This window comes from Danio rerio, chromosome 14 (genome assembly GCF_049306965.1).
Source record: "Danio rerio strain Tuebingen ecotype United States chromosome 14, GRCz12tu, whole genome shotgun sequence".
NCBI lineage: Eukaryota > Metazoa > Chordata > Actinopteri > Cypriniformes > Danionidae > Danio > Danio rerio.
This window is the reverse complement of record NC_133189.1, coordinates 37013495-37039967: the sequence shown is the minus strand read 5'-3', so window position 1 is coordinate 37039967 and position 26473 is coordinate 37013495. Positions and strand designations below refer to the sequence as shown.

Below are 26473 nucleotides of genomic sequence, written 5' to 3'. Positions count from 1 at the left end.
CTATTACATTCCTTTTCCTCCGGTTTTCAGCCGGTTTCTTGAACTTTCTGAACAAAAACCTTTGGAAGTCTGTGAAAGCTGTTCTGCATTTCTTATTTAGGCCGATTTAAACAATTATAAATAACATAAAACAGAAACATTTTGACGTTCTGATATGATTTCTATAGAGGAATCACTTCTTGCCTTCCATCTGATTTTTGTGCATCATTAGTAACGTCACGTAAAAACAACCTATAAGCAATGAATCATTGATTAATTCATATTTGCCTACAGCCAATGGAAATCAATTAGGTTAAGTGAGAAATTTGTGATTTGTAAATGTTTCGATTCAACCAATCGTGTTGACATCTTGCATGACACTTATACCCATTCACACTGGGCATCAGCTTCAACGCTTCATATACACTTTGAATAGGTGACGTCAAGCTTTGCCAAACTGAATTGTGTGTCCGTTGGCGCTGCTTCAGCATTGCTTGGGTTGTTGCTAGATCTGATACGGTTGCGGTCAGAAGTTATTGAGAATTATTTATATTATTTATTAACTTTCCCATTAATTGTATTTTATTAATGTCCACCCCTACCCCAACCCTAAACTCAACAGTCACAGTAATGTAAAAACAGTAGTTGTACCGAGTATTATTTATGCTATCTATTAAATTACCTAATAAATTTTCTTTTTTGAATGCCTACGCCCACACCAACCCTAAACCCAACCATCACAGTACTGTAAAAATATAAATTATTATTATACAGTGACATAAAAATGCTGCTCTATTAATGTGCTATCGCACTTTCGGCCGTCGCATATCCGGTCTAGACTTTACCCATTGCTCGCTGCAGAAGTTGGGAATTTCTCAACTTTTCTAGCACCAACAGAATCATCAGCCAGTCAGACAGTAGCCAATTGTGGACTTATTTCATTGGCTGACGCTGCTATAATGATCGCATCAGCCCCAACTTAAGACACACCCTCCATCAAGCGTTGGCACTGAAGCCCTGTGTGATTTGGGTGTTATTGTTTGTTTTTCCCATCTTGTACTTCATCTTATATTAGATATCATTTGAAAGCTTAAGCTCTAAATTTATTAAGAATTTGGAAATCTGATGATCTGTATCCACTTTAAAGACACTTTATTAAGCGCCATTATTGTATAATTATCCGCTCACAATAGCCCACAAATATTGTTTTAGAACTCTTTGAAACTGTCTGCTTTTAAGCTTTAATCCAAATTGTCCCGTTGACTGTTGCTTTAAATTCAAATGAGATTCACTTTTCAAAAAAGGGCAAAGCTACACATGCATGTGTGTCAGCATGGTGGTAAATGTGTTTAAATCCCTTTTAAAGCGATCTTTGCATAATAGATCCCCTTTAAAGCCCGTTGGTGAGCTCCTTCCCCAAGTGGGCAGTGCCGTATTACAAGATTTAAAATGTTATATTATCAGTGTTGGGGGTAACGCATTACAAGTAATGTGAGTTATGTAATAATATTTATTTTCTAAGTAACAAGTAAAGTAACTTAAAGTAGCATTACTTTAAAATAAATAAGTAATAATGTTTTAGATACTTTTTTTGAAAATGTAAAGCTAGTTACTTTGTAGTTTAATTAATTTGCTTTTAAAATATAAATTGCTGTATTAAAATTAAAGTAGTCACAATGAATCACGCAGTCAGTGAGAAAATGTGTTCGTTATTTAGAACGCATCGCAGAAAAGAAAAAAGGGATTGTCTCAATGGTCAGTCATTTTACTCAAAACAGAAAAAGTAGCAAACACATTGCTTTAAACTTTCAACAATCTGTATATACGGCATGTATAGCTCTGCGGTAAGGAAATCCTTAGATAATACTATCCTAAAATAATATTTTTGCTGTGTTTTTTTTTAAGGTAAATGTAGGTGTAGGTTATTGAGTACAGTGTGTTTTTAATTGCAGAACTCTATTAAAAAAAAACAAAAGAAAAAACAAAGAAGTTTTGAAAGAGATCAAGCCTAAGCCACATAACAAAAGGTAACGCAAAAATAATTAACACTAATAAGCTTAACACAACTAGTTACTTTTTTGGTGAGTAATCCAATGTTGTATTGGATTACTTTCAAAAGTTACTTTCCCCAACATTGTGTATTATAATCAAAACATTTTTCTAATCCTGAAAAATCACATATCATCAGAAAGGTCTGACACAAGTTGCGTCCAAAATCACCTATTTCCATACTATATAGTACACTAAAAACAGTATGCAAGCCAATCAAGCCAAGTAGAATGTCTGTATTCATAGAATTCGAAAATGAGTATGCAATACCCGGATGACCTTCTACTTTCGGTGAGATTTTGAAGTGTGTATCTGATGCATGCTATGATATCCCATGATGCCCTGTGAGAGAATTCATGAAAGGGAGTAAAGTGACGCAACTGATGCGAGTAGTTCACGTGATCATGACAAAATGGCAGATGTAGTATGTCCGAGTTCCATTCATACTGCTCACATTCATACTGTATAGATCGTACTTTTTTAATGGCCGAGTAGTACATTTAAACTCAAATGCAGTACCTACTGAGTTGTTTGACGCAGCCACAGTTGCAAATTTTGGTCTGTTTTGAATATTTGTTTATATAAATGAATAAAAACAAAAAATTTCATTAACAAAAAGTCATTTATTTATGTGGCTATTTTGATATTGTGCAAACATCTCACGTAAACCTGAATTTTTAACAAGGAATATTTATATTTGGGGAATAACTTTATTATTAACTATGACAGATACTTTACTATAGCTAACTGTAGCAGCATTCTTCGTGATGATGGCTAATTATAGAGCGTAACTATAACTTTCTGAGCTCAGCCTGATTATTTAAAATAACTTCCAGTTCTGTTGAATGGAAGTTTCTCAAACTGGAAGTGCAACCCATAATTTAAAATGCAGTAGTTGCAGTACATGCAGAATAAAGTAGACAGCATTATTATTCAGTATTTTCTTAAATATTTTCTTAAATATTTTCTATGTAAAATAAGAAATATTTAGTTTAGTACATCTATTTAGTTAAATATTTAGAAATATTAAATATTAGAAATATTAAATATTTAGAAAAATAAAAATAAAATATTAGAAATTATTAAGAAATATAAAAAATATTAAATATTTAGAAAAACAAAAATGAAATATTAGAAATTATTTAGAAATATTAAACATATTAAATATTTAGTTCAGTACATTTTTCATTCAGTTCTTCATTCATGTTTTTATCTTCTAAAAGACTTGCAGCAATAATCTGCATTGATAAATGTACAAGCATTTAGACTAGGGAAATTTCACACTAATGTTCATGATGCATGATGGGAAGAACAGTTAAGCGGAAAAAACTGGCCTTAGTTTTTAGCTAAACAATATTTATAAGCAGGATCGTTTCAACCTAACCCATATTAACCTAGATTTGAATTGAATTTGCACTTAGTTTTTAAAAAAAATTTTTTAAAAGAGTTTGTGTAATGTCATAAATGCTAATTATTACCCTACAGGACGTCACTTCATTTGAAAATATAACTCTTGCTGTTATAAAACATAAAAATCTGATTTATAGTACGCTGAAATTATATGTTATAACAATACTGTGCATTAGCTCAATGGCTGACTTGACAAAAAGCTGTTGACTTTGCATTTTATGAATCACTGTGGGCAACAGTTATCTAAAACTCTTTTTAAATCCTCTACCAAGCAAATTAACAGCCATTTTTCTTCTTTAGGCAAACTGTGCCTTTAAATCTGAGCTCACATTCTGGCACACTTGAGATTGTGTTTTGGGCTAATTGTAATTACGTTTCACTTTTCACTTTGTTAACCGGGGGTTAACAAATAATTACACTGTACAAAAACCTTGGGTTAACGTTCTTATTTGCATATTACTGGTGTCATCGTTGGTGATTGGACAAACAGCAGGCAACCTTTCTGCATCTTATCGGTTATAAAAAGTCACCGCATTAGTCTTTAGCTGTTTTAACCCTCATGAGATGCACTCCAATTTACACACTTTCTTTTAATAGTTTGTACATTTCTCTCACTGACTGCTGTTGCGTTTCCTGTTACTGACATGTCATGAACCTGATCTTGCTTAGCATCAGGCAGCAACAAGGAAACACCTCTGCGTTTCACACCGAACAAACTTCAGCATTACAATAAGGGGTTAACACCATAAGCGTGGCTTTCAAATTACAGATGTGAAACCTGTTTTTACCCAGGGTGAAAAGCGGTGTTTAGATTGATGATAATCTGGGGTTAAGCACAGTGTGAAAGGCATATCTGTGTATTTAATTCTCTTATACACAGACTGTACTGTATGCTTATCTATTCATATTGCATGAAAGATTTAAGGGGGAAGTCTGAGACTCATATTTACCATTCCTCACAGTAAATATGGCTTTAAAGTTTTAGATTTCATTTGATGTCATTCTAAAAACAATGGTTTAGTTGGGATTTAGACATTTAGGCCACACATAGATTAAATGTCAAACAAGTACAAACCAACTAACTGTCGTGTGTTAATGTGAGTTTTACCGACACAATTTTAAAAATTTACATTGATTATTTGACAACCAAAACATCTGTATTTTACAACACAACTTGATTTGATTGAATGAAAAAATTCACTTATCCTGCTCAGTACTACAATGCAGTGACTGCAATACAAGTGTACAACTGCAGTGTCCAGATACTGTTGTGTCCATAAACATATTCATCTATGATGGTTAGAGTAAAAAGCTCAGGCAAATAATCATCTTAACATTAAAACCTATTTAGTTTTTTTAAAAAGAGGGGTGACATTTGTGGAAACATTCAGAATTTGTTCTCTTTGTGTTTTTGGAAAAGCTCAGTTTGAATTAACAACCTTCCTTTATTACATTATTAAAGCAACTATCCCTGCAAATATGCATACAGTATAAAGCAAAGTCTGCCTTCCAGGGGCTAAAATAGCTAATAAAAACTGCTAAATGCCAAAATGTAAATCTAAACATAAATGCAGCAATTATGTGTGTGTAAGTGGGATTTTATTTATTCTACCCTGAACCTAAATTTAAGAAAAGTTAAGACAAACTTGTCAATCTTTCTCAATTCATATATGGTTGCTAATGCAGTGCAGGTTTATTGTTTATTTAGTGAGAAGCTCTCAGACTGGGTTGACATGGACACAGAAGCATGTGTTTGTTTTACACAGAGTGATTTCTCTGATCATTTCCTCAGAGGAGTGTAGGGTGTGGTTTTCTCTGTGTGTTGTTTTAGCAGGGCGATGCTACCTAAAGTTAATAATATAAGGGCAGCAAAGGGCCTAAAAAACATCATGTGCAAATATACAGCACTCATGTTATTAGTGACTTTGCACACTGAATGATTTTTAGTTTTGTTTACGTTTTGTAGTTATAAGAAAAGTGTTTTTGCCATTCAGATGGAATAAGTCTAGTAATGTATATATAAACAGTATTTGTAAATAATAAAACCTAAAAATAATAACTAAATATGAAAATGAATCCATCATAAAGTTTCATCATCATTCAGTGTAGCAGATACATTTTTTTATTTAAAACCTTTTTGTTTTTTACTTTTTCAAACCTGCATTCATTAAAATATATAAAAGAACAAAGTGATCATATTAAATTTTAATACATTTTTAATTATTTCAAACTTTTTTTTGCTGACAACATATGGGTAAAATCTAGTGATTTGTAGGATAGTGGCAAAGTAATCAAATTAAGTTTTTTTTTTATTTTATTTATCATTTTAATTTGTCATTGAATGATGATTGTTTTAAATTTGCCTGACAAGATAATTTGTAATAGAAATAAACTCTTGTTACATTGAATAGCATTTTAATCTTTGCTTCTGTGAAACGTAGCAAAAGTGTATGATAGTCATTAAATTTTACTCAGAAGCATGTATTTGTGCACACATAAATGCATGCATACATATTTAATGGCACAAGTTGATAAAACAAGATTTTTAAAATAATTATATGAATTGCTAATGTATTTGCATAGATGTACTCTTTGCGCAAACCTAAAGCTATATATTTATTATTAAATTAATATTATTATTATTACTACTAAAAAAAATTCTGATGCTTGTTCAAGCTATTTATTATTTACATAATTCTTTTTTTTTAGGGGGGGGGGTCTTCACCTTAAATTGATAGGACAGTAAAAGCATGGGGAGCAGAGAAAAGGGAAGGATTGGCATAGGACCTTGAGGCAGGTATTGAACTCCGGTCGCCGTGAACACAGTACTGCCATGTGTCAACTCACTACACACTACACTATTGGCGCAGATGAAACAACACAATTCTTGAGATTTCCTTGGGACAACTTAATTGTTTTGTGTTCAATCCACTTCAATTTGTAAAAATTAAAAAAATTAGTAAGCAAGCTTAATTTGTTCATGTCCCAACACAAATGGATGGTGTGGAACCCTGAATTTTTTACAGTGTCGCCTACTACAGGACAATTTTTATTCTTCAACATTGTAAAAAAAAACCTGGGTTCCACCCAATCGATTTGTGTTGGGACAACATGAATGAATTAAGTTAACATATTCGTTTTTACAGATGAGGCTTGAACATAAAACAATTAAGCTGTCCCAACAAAATCTCAAGAATTGTGTTGTCTTAGTTAATTTTAAATAATTAGTTTGAACATGCAGCAAAACATATTTTGAGTGAAAAAGGGAACTTAAAGTAGAAATGTGAACCATCTTGTTTAAATGCACCCACTCCATACTTAAGCTATTGAGTCTGTCTTGAGTTCTATTAAATATTCAGTCCTCACTACATTCATCTCTGCCTAACCTGTTGGAAACTCATTAAACATTAACCACAGCATTCATTTCCTATTATAATAGGTCATATAGCTAACATTTTCCTGTATAAAAAATATTTGCTAGTATTCTGCTAGACAGGACTCTATATTTTGGATGAATGACATGTTTTGTAGTCAATTGCTGCTACATTAAATCTCACAGGAAGCCGAAATCAAAAATAGAAGAGAAACTTCAATGTAACTTGATAGAAACCTGAAATAATCAATTAGCTGTCCGGCGTATTGCATTTCTCTTTGCAGAACTCACTTGTTTTTCTTTAATGCAGGAAGTGTTCATGGTAAAGTCACCCGAGATGTTGGTCTGTGTGTAATTTGAACACATCCGCTGTTGTCAACCTCCATTTTCAGTGTATTGTATCCTGAGATGAGGCTCAGAGGAAACCAAACCACCATCTTCAGTCCTGGACATATGAATGCATTAATCTTCCTGCTTCTGTAACTACAAGTGTTGTTAATTTCACTGTAATGCGTTAATAGACTTTATTTTATAAAGCACCGTAGTTTATTGTAGTTTGGATATGAGAACACTAGGTGGTGCTGTTCCTGAAATTTCACACACGCGTATGGTATTGCTGCTGTGTTATTTATGTGTGGCTCTTCATTGTCTCCTCAGAGGTTACAGTATCTGTGAGTCTGCAGGAGGTCGCCGGATACATTGAGAAACAAGTGGCCTATTTATCAGGTGTGGTTTTCAGTTTCTGTTTACTAGATGTGAAAGAAAGGGGGCATAATATGGATAATTCACCAATAAATGTCAAATTTGCTGTTAATTTACTCACCCTCAGGACACACTATATAAATTGGATGTTTTTTTTTTGTCTTCAGAAGAATATTTAAAGCATAGTTCATGCAAAAATGAAAATGTTCTCACTATTATTTTTTAAAATATCTACTTTTGTGTTTAAAAGATTGGAAAACTCGGACAAGTTTGTGAGAAGTGAAGATGAAATAATTGATGAAATACTTTTCAGTTTTGGATTGAAAAAAAAAACATACAGGCAACACGCACATCCTGACAATAAATTGTAGTCTTATAAAGGGAATTGATCTGTGTATGCAAGAAAATGTATATTATTTTTAATAGATCCTCATACCCTTAATGCATACCCTCAGTAAATGGTCTTGAGTATGTTCACAGCAGTCTCAAGCTTCCTATTGCATGACTAAGTGGCCATTTCTATGGTGTTTTTCCATTCAAATGCACCTCTTTCCAATGTTTCTCAACACACGTTAGACAGACATGTGCGACCATTACGCTCATGTCTCGTGTGTTTTAAGCACCATGTCATGAGCTGCATGTTTTTTAGATGTCGTGTCAAGTTAATAGAACTTCAACTTTTACACACAGCTGCTTTCATGGGTGCCACTTGCTAATTTGGACCCTATTTTGTGCCCCCTGCTAGTACTAGTAATACTAATAAAGCAGACTTGAGTCATCCAAAGTGTATGGGCCTTTAAAATTGTCTTTATATTCCCCATTAGTGGTGCCACTGGATTGGCGATGTCACTCTCATTAACGTCAGTTCCAAAGCAGTAGTCCACAGATGTCAAGCTCAGTTCCTGGAAGGCCGCAGCTCTGCACAGTTTAGTTCCACCCCTAATTAAACAGGTCCTTCAGGCTTGTTTAAAACCTACAGGTAAGTGTGTTGAAGGAGGGTTGGAACCAAACTGTGCAGGGCAGCTGCCCTTTAGGAACTGAGTTTGACACCCCTAGCTGCAGTAGAGCAATCAGAAGATCTCTGATTGGTCTGCAAGTGGCAAGTTTCTTATTACAGGAACCAGTAGCTGTTTGGATACCTTTGTGCTTTATTCTGCACGTGTTTTCTAACTGTTCCTTAATGTTGCGTTTCACATTTTTATAAGCAAAGACACAACTGGCTTAAGTTTTTCATTTCCTCCATTTTAACTAGCTGATTAAATCATCAAGGGAAAATACATCAATAAAAGCAACATTCTTAACTCATCTACATTCATCTTATATTTCAAAACAATTTTAAAGGTTCTGTGAAAAAATCTTTTCTACATGTCAGATTAGTTTTAAGGATATAAGCTACTCCAAAACAGTGACAAAATTCACATTTAGAAGATAAAAATCTGATATAAACATTCAAAGTTTTGCAGTTTGTCAAATCAAATCAAATCACTTTTATTGTCACATCATCAGCAGCACGTGTGCGCTATGTTGAGTGAAAAGCTTAGGTGCTGGCTCCAGACAGCGCAAAATACAGGTAGTCCAAATACAATGACAACAGTCACTTCTGCCTAAATGAATCAACAATTTTTTTACTTCACCTCATACTTCAACTTCTCATCAAATCTTGACCAATCAAATGCTCTCAAGTAGCTGACATGCCCTGCCCTCTTCAACACCTTCTCATTTGTTTTCCATTTGATGCACTTGATTTCAATCACTCACACTGGCTTAGCTGGGGTAAAAATAAAACGCTATTGGCTACTTTGTCCCACCTCTTTTAATTTTTCAGTTGAGATTACATCAAACATCGAACAAAAAATGCACATTTCAAAGCACTTCACGAGATCTTTAAGTTTTCTATTTTCCATCCATTCATTTTAGCATAGCCTTGTAAATAATGCTCTTCTTCAACGTTTCTTGTCCAAGTTGATTGTTTCCCTTCATTAGACCTGAATGTGTCGTCAGGAGCAATGGGTGTTGCTGTCTTCCTTTTTTATTATTTCAAAAGTAGCTATTGACTTTTGAAAATCTTTTTATTGTTCTACCTGTTCTAAACCTTGGCTGACATGATGTTTAAATTTACAGAAAATGTTCATATTAGTTTGAACTCTCCCTCTAACAGCTCGTCTCAACATGTTCAACAAACATCATGGGCATGAGAATAAGTCTGATAAAGTGAGAGACTGATAATTTGCTGTGTTTGTGTGAATTGCAGGGGGACGTGGTGAGGACTCTAGTGTCATCATCACTCTCCCAGAATGCTCGGCTTTCAGTGACATTCCCGAAGAAGCGCTGGCCAAAGTTCTCTCATACCTCACACTGATCCCGAGGTCTGTGTCTAATATATGCAATCCTCTCCATCTGACTGCATTGCAGCACAGCGACAGTTCTTTATGTATTCTCTTCACATAAAGCCTTGCAACGGCCCTTACACAAATTAAGCTATTCAAATGATTGTACAGTATTGCCTATGTGCAATGCAGAACATATAGATATGCAATGTATCAGTCAAAAGCTTTGAGTCATTTTTTTTTGTAATGTTTTTTGTTTTTTTTTTAGAAAAATTATTGTTCATCAAGGTGGCATTTATTAAATGTTTAAGAATGAGTATTCAGAATACTTTAAAATAAGTATTTATTAAATATTTATTTATTACTTATTGTAAGTATTTTTATATTAAATTATTAGTCCAATCATTATTGCTTTCTTTACAATTACCATTAATAATAATTAAATTTAGAGGGATTTCTAAAGGATCACGTGACTCTGAAGACTAAAATAATAAAGGTGAAAATTCATCATTAAAATCACTGGAATAAATTATTAAATTAAATGATAAACTATTTTTGAACAGTTATTTTATACTGAAATAACATTTCACAATTGTATCATTTGTACTGTATTTTTGATTATAGAAATGCAGCCTTGGTGAGCAGCATAAATTTATTTTAAAACATTTAAAAATCCTACTAGCCCCAAACTTTTGACCGGTGGAGAATGAAAACATGCAAGAATAAATTTCACTTATCCCTCCATACAATACACACAAAAATTCACATTTATTGTTTAGATATTGTCCAGTTTTTCAAGTAAGAGCAATGTACAGTAGTTACTTTGATACATAATGCATTTTACATGTTTTCAGAGCACGACAACCTGGTGTCAAATTTATCATCATTTTAGACAGAAGATTGGATACTTGGACATCAATTAAAACCGCACTGGCAAGGATTGCGGTGAGAGAAAATATATTTGATTAATAATCATATTTTATCATTGAAGAAAAGATTTCATTGTTCTAAGTGTACTGCTGAATGTTGTATGAAATTAATTTATTATGAATATTAGTTAATATATGGGTTAGTGAAGGATGAGGTTTTGTGGGTGTCTGTGTGTGCATGTGTATATACATATATGTGTGAGCTTCGAATCTGTTCGAATTTAATTTAGCACCTTTAATGCATGAATAATGATTATTCTGCAGTGATTACTTAATAGGTTTTATTATTATAATGGGTTAATTCAAATTCTTTAATTTGGACTGTCGCCAAGTTTAAGATTAACTCAAGTTGACTTGAACAAAATGTGCCTTTTATTAAAAGTTCAGAATCTGTGGAGCTTTTTAAAAACATAATGACCTTGATATGTCATCATTCGATTTATGTCATCTTTCTATTAGAAAAGAACTACAATTTAAGCCCCATTAATTAAATACATTTTTTAAAAAGTGCATTTTAATTCAGAAAGTGAAAATAATTGCAGCGTTAAAGATACGTTCAGATAATTTTTTACATGAAATGCATTAGTATTATTCATTTAAACAGCCTAATCGAAACCCTTGACCCCTTGTGAGTCCTTTGGGGGCTTTTGTATTGACCGCGTGCTGAACGTCGCTGTCCGCGGTGCTGAAGTCAATCACCGCAGTTCAGAACAGCATGTGCTTTCAGCCCAGTCCTCTGAGCTCCAGTCTGAATAAATAACTAAATGCGGCACCTCTGACTGAAGATGGCCGGTTTTAAAGCAGCTCACAGATCAGTGTGTGAAACCCGAACCCAGTGCCTGAGTTTGCACAAACCATGCGCAGGTTTGTACACGATGACGCTCTTGAGGCGAGAGAGCGGTGAAGACACCGCAGGACAGATGAATCTCGCAGACCGGCCACTGCACCGGCCACCGGGCTGCCACAGCAGGATGGGCGAGGTCTTAAAGCAGCCTCATGATAAAACGCCGATAACTATGGGCGAGCGAAACCACCGGCGAGGACTCCCGAGGATCCGCCGCTCCACGGTAATGTGTGCGGGTGAGGAGTTTGACTGAAGTTTGGCTGAGCTCAATGCGGCAGCGGTACTGCGGCGCGACGGGCGGCTTTAGCTTAGTCATTCCACCTGGGAACAGCCAGACAAGGCGGCGTTTATTTACACAATTTATAAAATAGTGCTTTATGATGAATGTAAGCGATATCCGGGTCGATGTGTTTCACTGGGGATGTTTTGTTTACAAACACGTAAGGACGAATCAATGTCATGTGTGGCGTTCTTTCTGAGCCGGGCTAAAAATCGCAATGTCTGTCGAGTTTCTGTGTGATGAGGTAATAACTAGGCTTGTCAGACAGATTTAGTTTTAAATGCTTGACCTGCTATTTAGTTAATGTCTGCTTTGACGATCGATTATCCGGGCACGTACAGGCGCTGTCATTGGGAGCAGTTAAGCTGGTGCTTTTAACGTGTTAACTAGTTTTAGTGACGTCTTGTCAGTTTGATTGATACTTTGTTGCCACAGATTCATTGTCAGTTGTCGATAAGTGATACAATTTTGTATCTATCCATCTATCTATCTATCTATCTATCTATCTATCTATCTATCTATCTATCTATCTATCTATCTATCTATCTATCTATCTATCTATCTATCTAAACTATAACTATATTTAAATCTCAAACTAATAAGCCGAAAACACTTCAAATGCTGTAATTAAAAATGAATGAAGTAGTGATTATTACATTTAAGTATTTCCATAATTATAAAAACAATTACATTTGTGCAGTCATCTGTAGTTTATAGTTTACATACAGTGCTCATATATAAGTTCACCCCTCACAGATCTATATTTTAAATTCATATTTTTCATAGGAAGCTATATATCTAACAAAATAACTTATCCAAAATAATGGTCCAAACACGAGTGCATCCACATTTATGTACTAGAAAAATATTAAACACAAATTTAAGAAAAGTGGAAAAATCAAGAGAAGAAAAAAAGTTGGAATGTTGTAGTTTGTAATTTTTTTGCAATATAATTGTATTTTTTTTTGCCTATTTTTTTTTCAGTGTTTGATTTTAAATCAGTCATTTTCATCCATTAAGTGCTGAAATGGTTTATGTCATTTGTTACTTATTATAATTTATATTGTATAAACTTATATTTATTTCATTTTACAGTTAGGTTTTATTTTTCTGACATTTTTTATACAAATTTATATGAACTAACATTAACATACTTATTATATATACTTATATAAAAAGTAATAAACATATATAGCGTTTATAATTGTTAATTAATGTTAGTGTGTAGCATTTTGTAATATATTAAAATCTACAGTTTAGGATTATTGACTGTATGTCATATGATTAAACACATTTTTTTAAAGACTTTATATTAATCAAAGAAAACTAAAAAATTTCCCCTCAGCTGTTTTCAACATAATACTCATAATTAAAATATCAGAATATTACAACAATCACTGAAGGATTATGTGACTGGAGTAATGATAAAATGAAAAAATCTGCTTTGAAATCAAAGGAATAATGAACATTTTCAAATGTATTTCAAATAGAAAACAGTTATTTTAAACAGTGAAATTATTTAAAAACATTTCACAGCCTTTTGTTGATCTTTGGATAAAAAAAAATGGAGGCTTGGTGAGCAGAAGAGACTTCTTAAAAACATTAAACGTGTGTGTGTGTGTGTGTGTGTGTGTGTGTGTGTGTGTGTGTGTGTGTGTGTGTGAGTGATGATTATTCACAGTGAAGGGTTAAACTTGAGAAAATAGAATATAGAAACTTTCTTCTCTGTGTTGCATTTCTCATGTTTTTGAGGGTTAAGCATGACTCTATTGGCCTCTAATTCAGTCTGTATCAGTATTTATATGTCTCTGTATTTCTTAGGCCTCATTTCCTGGAAACCTGCATTTGGTCTTGGTGTTAAGACCGACCAGCTTCTTCCAGCGCACCGTCACAGACCTCGGCTTCCGCTTTAGTCAAGAGGACTTCATGCTCAAAATGCCCGTAGGACTCATTGCAGACCCTCATTTTTTGTAATTCATGCTGTTTGGGAACTTCATTACCAACCCTGACCTGCATGTATGTCTGTTCAGGTGGTGATGCTGAGCTCCGTCACAGATCTGCTGCGGTACATTGATGAAAACCAGCTGACCTCCGAGTTTGGAGGGACTCTTGACTACTGCCACAGCGACTGGATTGTCCTGAGAACTGTAAGTACAGTGATGTCATTATATAAATACACAGAAACATCACATTATACTGAAGACTTTTGCTCTTTACAGGCTATTGAGAGTTTTGCAGTTATGGTTAAGGACATTGCTCAGATGCTGCAGGCGTTTGGTACAGAACTGGCCGAAACACAGTTATCAGAAGAGTGCAGCGCTATTGAGTTCCTCTTGCTATCCCACACTGAGAAATACAGGAGGCTTAAGGTAATTTAATGGTTGTGCATTTGCAACTTTAACACTCAACAGTTACTGGCCACATTATCAGGTACAGCTTGTTAGAAACTTGCTATACCTTTTTTTCTTGAAACATTCTTTAAAAATTTTTTTATATTGACATGATAGCATCACACTCTTGGTTGGTAATGGGCTCACACGGACGCAGAGAAATCTACAGATTTTTACTTTTGTAAATGTGTATATTCATTCATTCATTCATTCATTTATTCATTTCCCTTCGGCTTAGTCCCTTATTCATCAGGGGTTGCCACAGCGGAATGAACAGCCAACTGTTCCAGCATATGTATAACACACCGAATGCTCTTCCAGCCGCAACCCAATAATGGGAAACACCCATACACTTTCACATTCACACACATTCATACACCACAGTTGTACATACAATTTTGTTCATACAATTGACCTGAAGCGCATATCTTTGGGCTGTTGGGGAAACTGTAGCACCCAGAGAAAACGCACACGAATACGGGGAGAACATGCAACATCCACACAAATGCCAACTGACCCAGCCAGGACTTGAACCAGCGACCTTCTTGCTGTGAGCTGACAGTGCTAACCACTGAGCCACCATGCCTCCCTTTCAGTAATATTATTGTATAATTTGCATATATTCTGATTATATACAAAACAATTAGTAAAGTAATAGGTTCTGTATAGTGTGTACAGTAAACAAAAACTACAGCAGGTCTCATATAATGGTTGGATTTTGATTGTATTTATTTGTTTTTTATGTGTCAATATATAAATCTTTAGATTTCTGGTAGATTTAAAGCATTTTACCCAATGAATTGCTATTCACCTTTTTACAATATTTTCTGAAAGCCCTACAGATGGTTATGTGTGAAAAGTGCAATTGATTAGTAGTTTCTGAAATATTCTGTATGTCAGGTACTGTCACCGACTCGGTCCCAGTCATTCCCCTCGCTGACCAGCAGAGGTCACCATCTCCGGACTTCTAACCATTACGTCATCCATTTCACCCTGATCCCAGCACACCTGTTCTCCATTCCACTAATGACCCACGTACCATATATAAGCAGCTCACACACACACTTCAGTGCGAAGTCTTGTTTAGCCCTGGCCAGCATTTCTGAGCGTTCTATCCTGCCTGATCTCCCGTTTACCACTTCAGCCCGTTTCACGACTCTGCTCTGTCTTCTGCCTGCCCTTGACTAAAGCCTGTTACACGGACTCTGATTCTCGCTGCCTGCCCCTGACCAAAGCCTGTTACACGGACTCTGAATCACGCTGCCTGCCCCTGACCAAAGCCTGGTAATCACTCTGCCTCTGTTATCTGCTATCATCGTTGATGTGTATGTTGTATGTTCGCACAACCGTGCGAGTTGTTGATGTTTAAGTGTGACTTAATAAATACTGCAAAATGGATCCCTCCGTGTCAGTCTCCCCGTTACAGAAGACTTCGCCCAACACGGATCCCGCAGCCATCCAGGTTTTGTCTCACGAATTCACAACACAAGCTCAGGTATTGTCAACACACCAACAACAACTAACACATCTAACTCAGTTAACAGACGAACTGGTGAAATCCCTCCAAAACCTGCAAGCTGCTGCCACTGCGCAACCCACCGCCAACCACTCTCCAAGTCCACTTGTTGTTGCACAAACCTCGATGACTTCCGGAGTTCGATTGGCTTTTCCTGACAAGTTCTCAGGTAACCCAGCAAAATGTAAAGGCTTCCTACTGCAATGTAAACTGTTTATCGCCCAACAGCCCCATCTGTTTAAGGACGAGAATGGGAAAATTGCTTTTGTGTGCTCTCTGCTCACTGGGAAAGCGCTAGACTGGGCTACTGCAGTTTGGCCAGACAGTACCCCGATATTTCCCTCGTTTAATGACTTTCTCAAACGTTTCTGCACTGTGTTCGATCATTCGGAGGGTGGTCGTAACGCTGGCGAGGAGCTATTGTGCATCCAACAGGGAGATCGCTCCGCAGCTGAGTTCGCCCTGCAGTTCCGCACCTTGGCAGTGCAAACTGGCTGGGCTGATGATCCGCTTGCCACGCTCTACAGAAAGGCTCTAAGACCAGAATTGCAGCGTGAGATGGCATGTCGTGACGAGGGAAAGACACTGGATCAACTAATCGAGCTTTCCATAAGGTTAGACACTCTCCTCCGCACTCGCAATCCGCTATGCTCAATTGCTTCCATTCCTGTATCCCCTGAAACCTCCGCTGAATCCATGCAATTGGGTAGAACCCGCCTGAACCCAGAGGAGCGAGAACGACGGAGAAGAAATCACCTGTGCATTTATTGCGGACTTCCAGGTCATACGAAGGTTTTATGTCCCAACAAGCCTCTCCCTAAAACCCTCTCGGTGAGTGCAACCACTATGTTCACTACCACTAATAATGTTGTGAATTTACCTGTCACTCTGAGAAGCAATGGAGATGAGATTGAGACTATGGCCATGATCGATTCCGGAGCCGCTGGCAACTTTATTGATTACACGTTTGCCACCACTCACTCTATTCCCTTAACCTCCTGTGATTCCTCCATAGCCATCACTGCTGTAGACGGGCGCCCTTTGGGAGAAGGACGTATAAAATTCCAGACTCAGCCAATCTCTCTTCAAACAGGCTCTCTCCATGAAGAGGAGATTTCCCTCCTTGCCATCAACTCCCCCAAACACTCTGTAATTCTTGGGCTACCATGGCTACAACAGCATGACCCTCAAGTCTCTTGGAGAACTGGTGAGATCACAAAATGGAGCAATCAATGCTTTACCCAATGTCTGCATTCTGTTTCCCCTGTCCAGATCAACACAATTAACAAGACCGAAGACTCTGAACTTTGTCATATTCCTGATGCTTATCATGATTTAATTGAGGCATTTAATAAACAGAAGGCTACCAAGCTCCCTCCACATCGTGAAAATGACTGTGCCATCGAACTGCTACCCGGCACCACGCCCCCTCATGGTCGCATTTTCCCCCTCTCTCAACCTGAAACTGAAGCTATGAAAAGTTACATCTCTGAGGAACTAGAAAAGGGCTTTATTCGACCATCTACTTCACCCGCTTCAGCAGGCTTTTTCTTCGTCAAGAAGAAGGATGGCAGCTTGCGCCCATGCATTGATTACCGAGGCTTAAATGAGATCACAGTTAAATACCGCTACCCATTGCCATTGGTTCCAGCCGCCCTTGAGCAACTCCGATCCGCCCAGTATTTCACTAAGTTGGACCTTCGTAGTGCATATAACCTCATCCGCATACGACAGGGAGACGAGTGGAAAACCGGGTTCTCTACAATCGACGGCCACTATGAGTACCTCGTTATGCCCTTCGGCCTAGCAAACAGTCCTTCCGTGTTCCAGGCATTTGTAAATGAGGTATTTAGAGACATGCTCAACAAGTGGGTCATAGTGTATATTGACGACATCCTGGTCTACTCCAATTCGCTATCTGAGCATATTCAGCACGTCCGGGCAGTGCTCAAACGCCTCATTCAAAACCAGCTGTATGCAAAGAGCCCCAAGTGCAAATTCCATCAGACCTGCATCTCATTCCTTGGTTACATCATTAGTCCAGAAGGCGTGGCCATGGACCAGCAAAAGGTCGACTCCGTGACACAATGGCCACAACCCGAAACCATCAGACAACTACAACGATTTCTGGGCTTTGCTAACTTCTACAGGCGATTCATAAGAAACTTCAGTTCAGTCGCTGCTCCACTAACCGCCATGGTAAAAGCCAACAACGCTCGCCTTAAATGGAACCCAGAAGCTGTCCGAGCATTTACTCAGCTCAAATCTCGCTTCTCCAGTGCACCCATTCTGCGTCATCCTGATCCCGAGCAACCCTTTGTAGTTGAAATTAACGCATCCAACACTGGAATTGGAGCCATCCTGTCTCAAAGATCCCTAGTCACTAAGAAGCTCCATCCCTGTGCCTTCTATTCTCGCAAGCTCAACTCCGCTGAACGGAACTGCGATGTGGGAAACCGAGAACTCCTCGCCATGAAAGCCGCGCTAGAAGAATGGAGACACTGGCTTGAAGGCGCAAAACATCCTTTCACCGTCATCACCGATCACAAAAACCTGGAATATATCCTCTCCTGTAAACGTCTGAACCCTAGACAGGCAAGATGGGCGCTGTTTTTCACCCGATTCGACTTCCAAGTCACCTATATCCCTGGCTCAAAAAACATCAAAGCAGATGCTCTGTCCCGCCTCTCAGACGATGAAACCTCTGAATACCATGATGAACCCATAATCAAAGATCCTCTAATTGTCGCTCCTATCCAGTGGGATATAGAACAGGAGATCCTTCAAGCCGCCGAAACCAATCCATCTCCACAGCCCTGTCCAGAGAATAAAATCTTCGTTCCCCCGTCACTTCGAGAAAGACTCATCTCCGAGGTACATGACCACCCCAGTTCCGGTCACCCAGGCAGCACAGCCACCGTACAACTGATTCAATCCCGCTATTGGTGGTCATCCATACACAAAGATGTCATTAACTTCGTCAATAAATGCTCACCCTGTCAGATGTCTAAACACTCCCGTCACCGTCCAGCTGGATTACTCCAACCCCTGGAGGTGCCACATCGTCCCTGGTCACACATCGCAATAGATTTCATTACTGATTTACCCATATCTCAGGGCAAAACCACCATCCTCACAGTAGTGGATCGATTTTCAAAATCCTGCCGCCTTATTCCCATCTCCAAACTGCCTACAGCCATGGAAACGGCCGAGTTACTCTGCGAGTGTGTGTTCCGGTACTATGGTCTCCCCGAAGACATCGTGTCGGATAGAGGTCCCCAGTTTACATCCCGACTCTGGTCAGCATTCTTTAAAAACCTCCAAATCCATGTTAGCCTAACATCCGGCTATCATCCCCAATCCAACGGGCAGACAGAGCGCTTGAACCAGGAAATCGGCAGGTTCCTCCGCACGTACTGTCATTCGAACCAGAATGAATGGGCCAAATTTCTGATGTGGGCAGAATATGCTCAGAACTCCCTCAGAAAGGCATCTACTGGATTAACCCCATTTCAATGCGTGCTGGGCTTCCAACCTCCTCTCTTTCCCTGGTCCGGCGAGACCTCTGAACTCCCTGCGGTGGATACCTGGTTTAAAAACTGCAAAGAGGTCTGGAACGCAGCTCACACTCACCTCTCTCACGCCGTACGGTGTTTCAAGGAACAAGCCGACCGACACCGACGTTCTGGTCCCATGTATTCCCCAGGACAATGGGTATGGCTTTCCACCCGTGACTTACGCCTCAAGCTGCCCTGCAAGAAGCTCAGTCCCAGGTACGTGGGTCCTTTCCAGATTGAAAGACAAATATCTCCTGTTTCGTTCAGACTGACACTCCCTAATCATTTTCGTATTTCCCCCACTTTCCATGTCTCTCTGCTCAAGCCTGCTGCTGGTCCAGCCGAGGCGGATAGGGAGGTGGCAGCCGGTGAACAGGGTCCCCCGCCTCTCATGATCGATGGTGAGGAGGCCTACCAGATCCACGAAATCCTGAGATCCAGACGCCGGGGTGGACAACTCCAATATCTCGTTGATTGGGAGGGGTACGGCCCGGAGGAGAGATCTTGGATTAACCGCAAGGACATCCTCGACACCACACTACTGGAAGAGTTCCACTCACAACATCCGGAGATGCCGGCCCCTCGCCCCCGTGGAAGACCCCGGCGTCGAGAATTGCCTCACTTCAGGAGCCGTTCGTTGGGGGGGGGCTCTGTCACCGACTCGGTCCCAGTCATTCCCCTCGCTGACCAGCAGAGGTCACCATCTCCGGACTTCTAACCATTACGTCATCCATTTCACCCTGATCCCAGCACACCTGTTCTCCATTCCACTAATGACCCACGTACCATATATAAGCAGCTCACACACACACTTCAGTGCGAAGTCTTGTTTAACCCCGGCCAGCATTTCTGAGCGTTCTATCCTGCCTGATCTCCCGTTTACCACTTCAGCCCGTTTCACGACTCTGCTCTGTCTTCTGCCTGCCCTTGACTAAAGCCTGTTACACGGACTCTGATTCTCGCTGCCTGCCCCTGACCAAAGCCTGTTACACGGACTCTGAATCACGCTGCCTGCCTTTGACACAAGCCTGGTAATCACTCTGCCTCTGTTATCTGCTATCATCGTTGATGTGTATGTTGTATGTTCGCACAACCGTGCGAGTTGTTGATGTTTAAGTGTGACTTAATAAATACTGCAAAATGGATCCCTCCGTGTCAGTCTCCCCGTTACAGGTACATTATTCTGTACAGCAGGTACATTTATATGTCTAAATGCTTTTGGGTTTTTGTACAAAGGCTTCCCACACTTCTTGAAAGTATTTAAACGTACTTGATTTTCGACACATTGATTCAAGGCCTGGAAAATACTTGAAAACAAACAGAGGTCCCTGAAAGTGCTTGGACTAAATTAGAAATTACATTTGTTTATGGTTTTATTTCAACAGTTGTGCTCAATTGAAATTTAAATTGAAATAGCTTTGAAATTATTGAATTAAAATGTAAATACTGTACAACAATACTGATAAAAAATGCACATTCTATCTATATTTAGGAAAAGGCATATGAATATAACCCTTACTGAATTTAACTAATTGTATTAGTTCTTTGAACATGACTTAAAACGGTCAATTTTTGAAATTCTATAATGTGAATTTAAAGTGTAAGCGAAATGTTATAAGTACAGTAAGGACTTTCATGGCGCTCCACATGCTAGGGTATGAAGGGTGCTTTAAAAGGTTCTTGAATCTGCTGTTCCTGACAGCGTGGGAACAATATTTGTGTTTGAAATGATCTAATGTTAATAGATCTTCCATTTTTGGTGAATGTCTGTATGTACAGTATGTATGTTATTATGTATGGTATCTATGTAAACCAAATTTTCTAAGTGGTAAAAAAAAAATCCTGTTTACATATATTTTAGAATGTACTTTATTCATGTGACAGCATGCTGAATTCTCTAATTACTGCAGAGACCATAGCATTCAAAATTATGTATTATTATCACCAACAACAACAATATGTATGTTTAATAATACTATTGTTACGTTTATAATTTTGTTCCATTTTGAAGGATGCCATCAGGTCTGTGATGAGGGAAGGCCGGCAGCTGCTCTCTAACCTGGAGACCTCAAGGAAAGAGGGGGACGTGGACACACGCTGGGACATCACACAGGACTGGGACACCATGCAGAGGTGGAGAGCTTCACAAAAACACACATTACACGATTATATCCTAAAAGGAGATTCCTAAAGTACCTTGTGTGTGTGTGTGTGTGTGTGTTTGTGTTTGTGTGTGTGTGTGTGTGTGTGTGTGTGTGTGTGTGTGTGTGTGTGTTGTGTGTATTCCTGCAGGCTGCTGGCTCAGCTCACTGATATGGAGATTGCTTTTGACGGCTTTTTTGATAAACACCACCTCAAACTGCAGCAGTATTTACAGCTGCTGCGATACGAGCACAGTTTTCAGGAGGTGAGCTGCTTTTCACATTCCAACTTTGAAAACTGGCTGCTGAGGCAGAACTTACAAACATATGCTAATGCACATTCAGTGCTGGCATTTGATCAGGATATGAATCTGATTATACCCACATCTGCTGATTCATTAGAATCTGTCAAGGCAGGAAGTAGATTTGCATAATACTTATTTACATTTTTCCATAAGTTTTCAACTAATATTCAATTTAAATTTCACCGTGGTATGTCAATATTACTGCTTAATATTTAATGCCTTTTAATATATGTCTGAATAACACCTTACAATAAAGAATTACTATTCAATTTTAATTTATTAATTTATTAGTCATCATTAACAAGGCAAGGAATTTTTTTAATCCAGTAACATGTAAAAATATCTAAATAAAAGCCTGTATTACACGCTCTACTCGTTATGTGGTCTATATGTTAAAATGTCCGTGCCAAAATAGATACAGTTCAGTTATTAGCCCCCTGAGTTATTAACCCTCTGTTTATTTTTCCCTGAATTTCTATTTAATGGAGAGAAGATTGTTCAGCACATTTTTAAACACAATAGTTTTAGTAACTAATTTCTAATAACTGATTTATTTTATCTTTGCCATTATGACAGCACATAAAATTTTACTATATAATTTTCAAGACACTTTTTATACAGGTCTAGGTCATATATTTCGTTCTTTTGGCATACATTTTCATTTTTCTGCAGACGATACACAAGTTTTTATCTCCACAAAACCTACAACATCGCACCCCCCTTCTGACCTTACCAAATGTTTGAGATTAATATATGGATGACTAATAATTTCTTAAAGTTAAATTACAGTAAAACTGAAGCCCTTCTGGTTGGCTCAAAATCTGTTTTATCCAAAGCTCAATCTTTTACCCTGTTTGTTGATAACTCCCTAATCAATTTCTCAACCCACGTGTAAAGTCTTGGGGTTATACTGGATGGCATGCTCTCATTTAGTGCTCAAATTAGTAATATCTCACGTTCTGCCTTTTTTCATTTGCGTAACTTTGCAAGACTTCGCCCTTCACTATCTCAACAAAGTACTGAAGTGTTTGTTCATGCTTTGGTTACATCACGGATTGATTACTGTAACTCGCTTCTCTCTGGCATTCCTGATAAACAACTTCATAGACTACAGTTAATTCAGAATTCAGCGGGATAGAATAGTTACCTGCTCGCGTTGTTCTGATCACATAATTCCAATTCTTTCACCTTCACTGGCTCCCTGTTCACTATCGTATGCAATACAAAATCCTCCTCTTAACATACAAAGCTCCTCATAACCTGGCCCCCCACTATCTTTCTGATCTTCTTCATTTGTACACTTCTTCACGCTCACTGAGATCCTCTTCTGCTGAACTGTTATCTGTCCCACACTTTAAGATGAAGTCATTTGGTGGCAGGGCTTTTAGTTGTACTTTACCAAAGTTGCCTGCCTTTGCACATTCGCCAGATGGACTCTATTTCCAATTTTGAATCTCAGATAAAAGCATTTTTGTTAAGGATAGCTTTTAATGATTTGCTGGTTTAATTTTACGCTGATTGTTATTTTTACTGCTTGTATTTATATGATGCGCTTGTGATCTGCTGTAAGGTGTCCTTGAGTACTTTGAAAAGCGCCTAAAATAAAGGTATTATTATTATTAAAGTGAGATTTAAAGGCTTAACTAGGTTAATTAAGTTAACTAGGCAGGTTAGTGTAATTAGGCAAGTTATTGTAAAAAGATGGTTTGTTCCGTAGACTATCGGAAAAAAAAAATATATATATATATGAAAGGACTTAAATATTCATATACATTTGTTAATAAATATAGATTTAAATGAGTATTTTATGCAAACATTTTTGAGAAAATGTCAGACAGGATGGCTTTCAAAAATTGATTGGAGAAAGAAGTGGGCCCCGAAGTAAAAAAGGTTGAGAACCCCTTATTTAATTGACTGTGGGATAAAAGGGTGGTGTGGGAGGAGCATTGTGCCGAAACGTCTGTGTTTTGCATTCCCTAAGAATGCACATGTAATATAAAGCTATACAAAATAATTATTTAATAAGTCATTATTTAATGATCAATACAAGGAATAAAACAGTTGATTTTAGCAAAGAGTAGCTTGTTAACCCTTAGCAAATTAAATTATAAATGCTGGCAATGCTATTTATTAACTATTGTGATGGTAATTATGTGTTTTATTAAATATTTAGTTACAAATCCATGAATGCTCTACTTTCCTATTTCTATTGTAAAAAAAGGCTATTTACAGGATGCACAAATATAAACAGTGTTGCATTAGCTTATTTCATTAAGTGCAGCTTTCCCAACATTCTCTCTGCCTCAGATGGAGTGCTCTTTAGAGAAATTAAGAGCACAGGAAAGGAAGATCAGCATCATAGGAGAATCCCTGAACCAAACAGAGCAGTCAGTCAGAGAGCTGGATGGGCTGGACAAACGTGCGCAGGTAGATGCATTACCCCTCTCTTTTCATGCTGCATGGTGCAGTTATACAGAATATACAGTAAGCAGATGCCTCTGACAGCAGCGTGTGTTTTTCAGGAGGAGATGAGTCGAGCTCAGGTTCTCATCCTGCACGGGCATCAGCTGGCTGCTGGACACCACTATGCCATGGCTCTGATCATCCAGCGCTGTAATGAACTCAGACATCAGTGTGACACCCTCACCTCCGCCCTCAGCACTAAACGCAGCTCTCTGACACAAGCTCAGACTTTATTGCATCGTCTAGAAGAGGTCAGACTACACGTTCACTCGTTCACTTACAACGTGTCTTTAATAAAATACTATTGAAACCTTTATTATTTGAAAACAATAGAATTATAAAATCTTTTTACTATTGAAATGTTTTCTATTTTAATGCTTTAAAGCGTAATTCATTGGAGATCATCAGTGCATTGGTCATCAACATTTATAGACACATAAATTTGATGAATTTAATACATTTAATTTTGATGAATTTAAAAACATCTGTATAATGACAAAACTCCAGCCGTTTTAAAGGGGTAGTTCACTCAACATTGAAAATTACTCATATTTTCTTGTTCCAAACCTGTTTGATGTTCTTTCTTTCTTCTGTTGAATAAAAAGGAGATATTTTGAAGAAAGCTGAAAACCGGTAACCATTGGCTTCCATAGCATTTGTTGTTGTAAATAGTGTGTAAATTAAGTTTTGGGTGAACGATCTCTTTAATGAGGAACTTTGTGAAAGTTCTGAGTTTTGTAATTTCTGCTGCATAATACAATGCTTTTCTGTTCTCAATTCAATATTTTCCTAAACAAAAATAAAGCCATGCAAAATAAATGCAACAATAAAACAGCTAGTTTACATTCATGGATTGGTTTTTAACATTTTGGCAGTATAAATCTATTGTAATGACAAACATTCAAATAAGTCAAAGTAACAAATCAGTATTTGTATTGATTAAAATACAAAACATGAGCATCTCTAAAATGTGATTCTGACAAAAACGTGTTACTAGTAATGCGTTGCTATAACAGCAATTTTGACAGTAACTAATACTGTAAAGCATTACTTTTTAAATATAGTAGCTCAGTTACTGTTACAATATGATGCGTGTGTCTGTGACTTGGTAAGTTAATTAATTTTGGCTGCAGTCTAGCTCCTTGGCAAAAGTCAAGCGAAAGCAAAAACCTGTACACCTGGGGCCTCATGTACGAAGACTTGCGTGGAAATCTTACTAAAACATTGCGTACGCACAAAGCTGTAAATGTGCGTACGCAGAAAAAATTTCAGATGTATGAAACACTGCGTACGCCGAATCTCACGCATATTCTTTTGTACATCTGAATGAACGTGAAACTGAGCGCAACATGCACGAGCACAAAACCCCTCCCTGCCTCCTCCCCCGTATGAATATGCTAATGACTATGCTAATGGAAAAACCCAACGAAAAAGCAATGTCAAAAGCAAGCAAAAAGAGAAACTTTGAACAGAATCTGAAATGGAGGTGCTGCTTTCGGAGGTAGACCGGAGAAAAGCGGTGTTATTTGCAAGTTTGTTCTCCGGAATTAACAACAAAAGAAAAAAATAGAGTGGGAGAGTTTAGCTGATGCGGTCAACACAGTTGGGTCTGAACATCGCACTGAGTGCATTAAAAAAAAGAAAAAGTGTGGTTTATATCTGTAAAATGTTGCAGGACGCTTAACAGTCTCAGTGGCGCTACTCGTAAGACGCATGTGATCATGAATTGATACGTTCGAGCATGAGCTCGGCTCGAATCCAGCGTCTGATGAACTCTTTCTTGTTTTTTCCCCCGCTACATATCAGATTTTGCCAACTATTTATCACGAGAAAGACAAGTAGGAATCATCAATAAGTTCATATCAATAAGCATCATATTTTATTTGCAAATTTATTGAATGGAAATGTTTCTGATTCACGCATGCAAATTCATCTTCAGATAGTGTCTTTATAGCAATGTGCGTGCAGTCGATAGCTCAGATTACATTGGGAAAACAGGCGACTGCTGCAAATTGTGCTTTAATGTTTAGCTGGTCAACTGTATGGTATGGAAATCTTACATACCTACTATATGAACCCGTCTCATACAGACGCCATTGCAAGGATCAGACACTTTGTAGAGAAGAATTTAACACAACTGCCTCTAGGAGTCGCCAATGGAAATAAAACAGACACGCACAAAAAATGTGCGCACGCCAGCCAGAAAGC

General features: G+C 37.8%; 1 protein-coding gene across 8 annotated transcripts in view; it reads left to right on the top strand.

Moving 5' to 3' along the window:
* mcf2a (MCF.2 cell line derived transforming sequence a) overlaps nt 1-26473 on the top strand; it is a 62329-nt gene that overhangs the window by 4299 nt on the left and 31557 nt on the right. For 4 of the 8 annotated variants that reach the window (XR_012389806.1, XR_012389805.1, XM_005173226.6 and 1 more), the window contains exons 2-11: nt 7469-7537; nt 9765-9879; nt 10695-10785; nt 13715-13834; nt 13924-14040; nt 14113-14262; nt 21368-21489; nt 21649-21763; nt 24110-24229; nt 24325-24516. Coding sequence is in view for 4 of the 8 variants with exons in the window: in XM_005173226.6 (XP_005173283.2) it covers nt 7469-7537; nt 9765-9879; nt 10695-10785; nt 13715-13834; nt 13924-14040; nt 14113-14262; nt 21368-21489; nt 21649-21763; nt 24110-24229; nt 24325-24516 (1211 nt within the window). In the remaining 4 variants the exon portion in view is untranslated. Of the gene's footprint in view, nt 1-7468; nt 7538-9764; nt 9880-10694; nt 10786-11499; nt 11837-13714; nt 13835-13923; nt 14041-14112; nt 14263-21367; nt 21490-21648; nt 21764-24109; nt 24230-24324; nt 24517-26473 lie in introns of those variants that run through there. The other 4 variants (XR_012389808.1, XR_012389807.1, XM_073922012.1 and 1 more) reach the window with 1 other exon arrangement.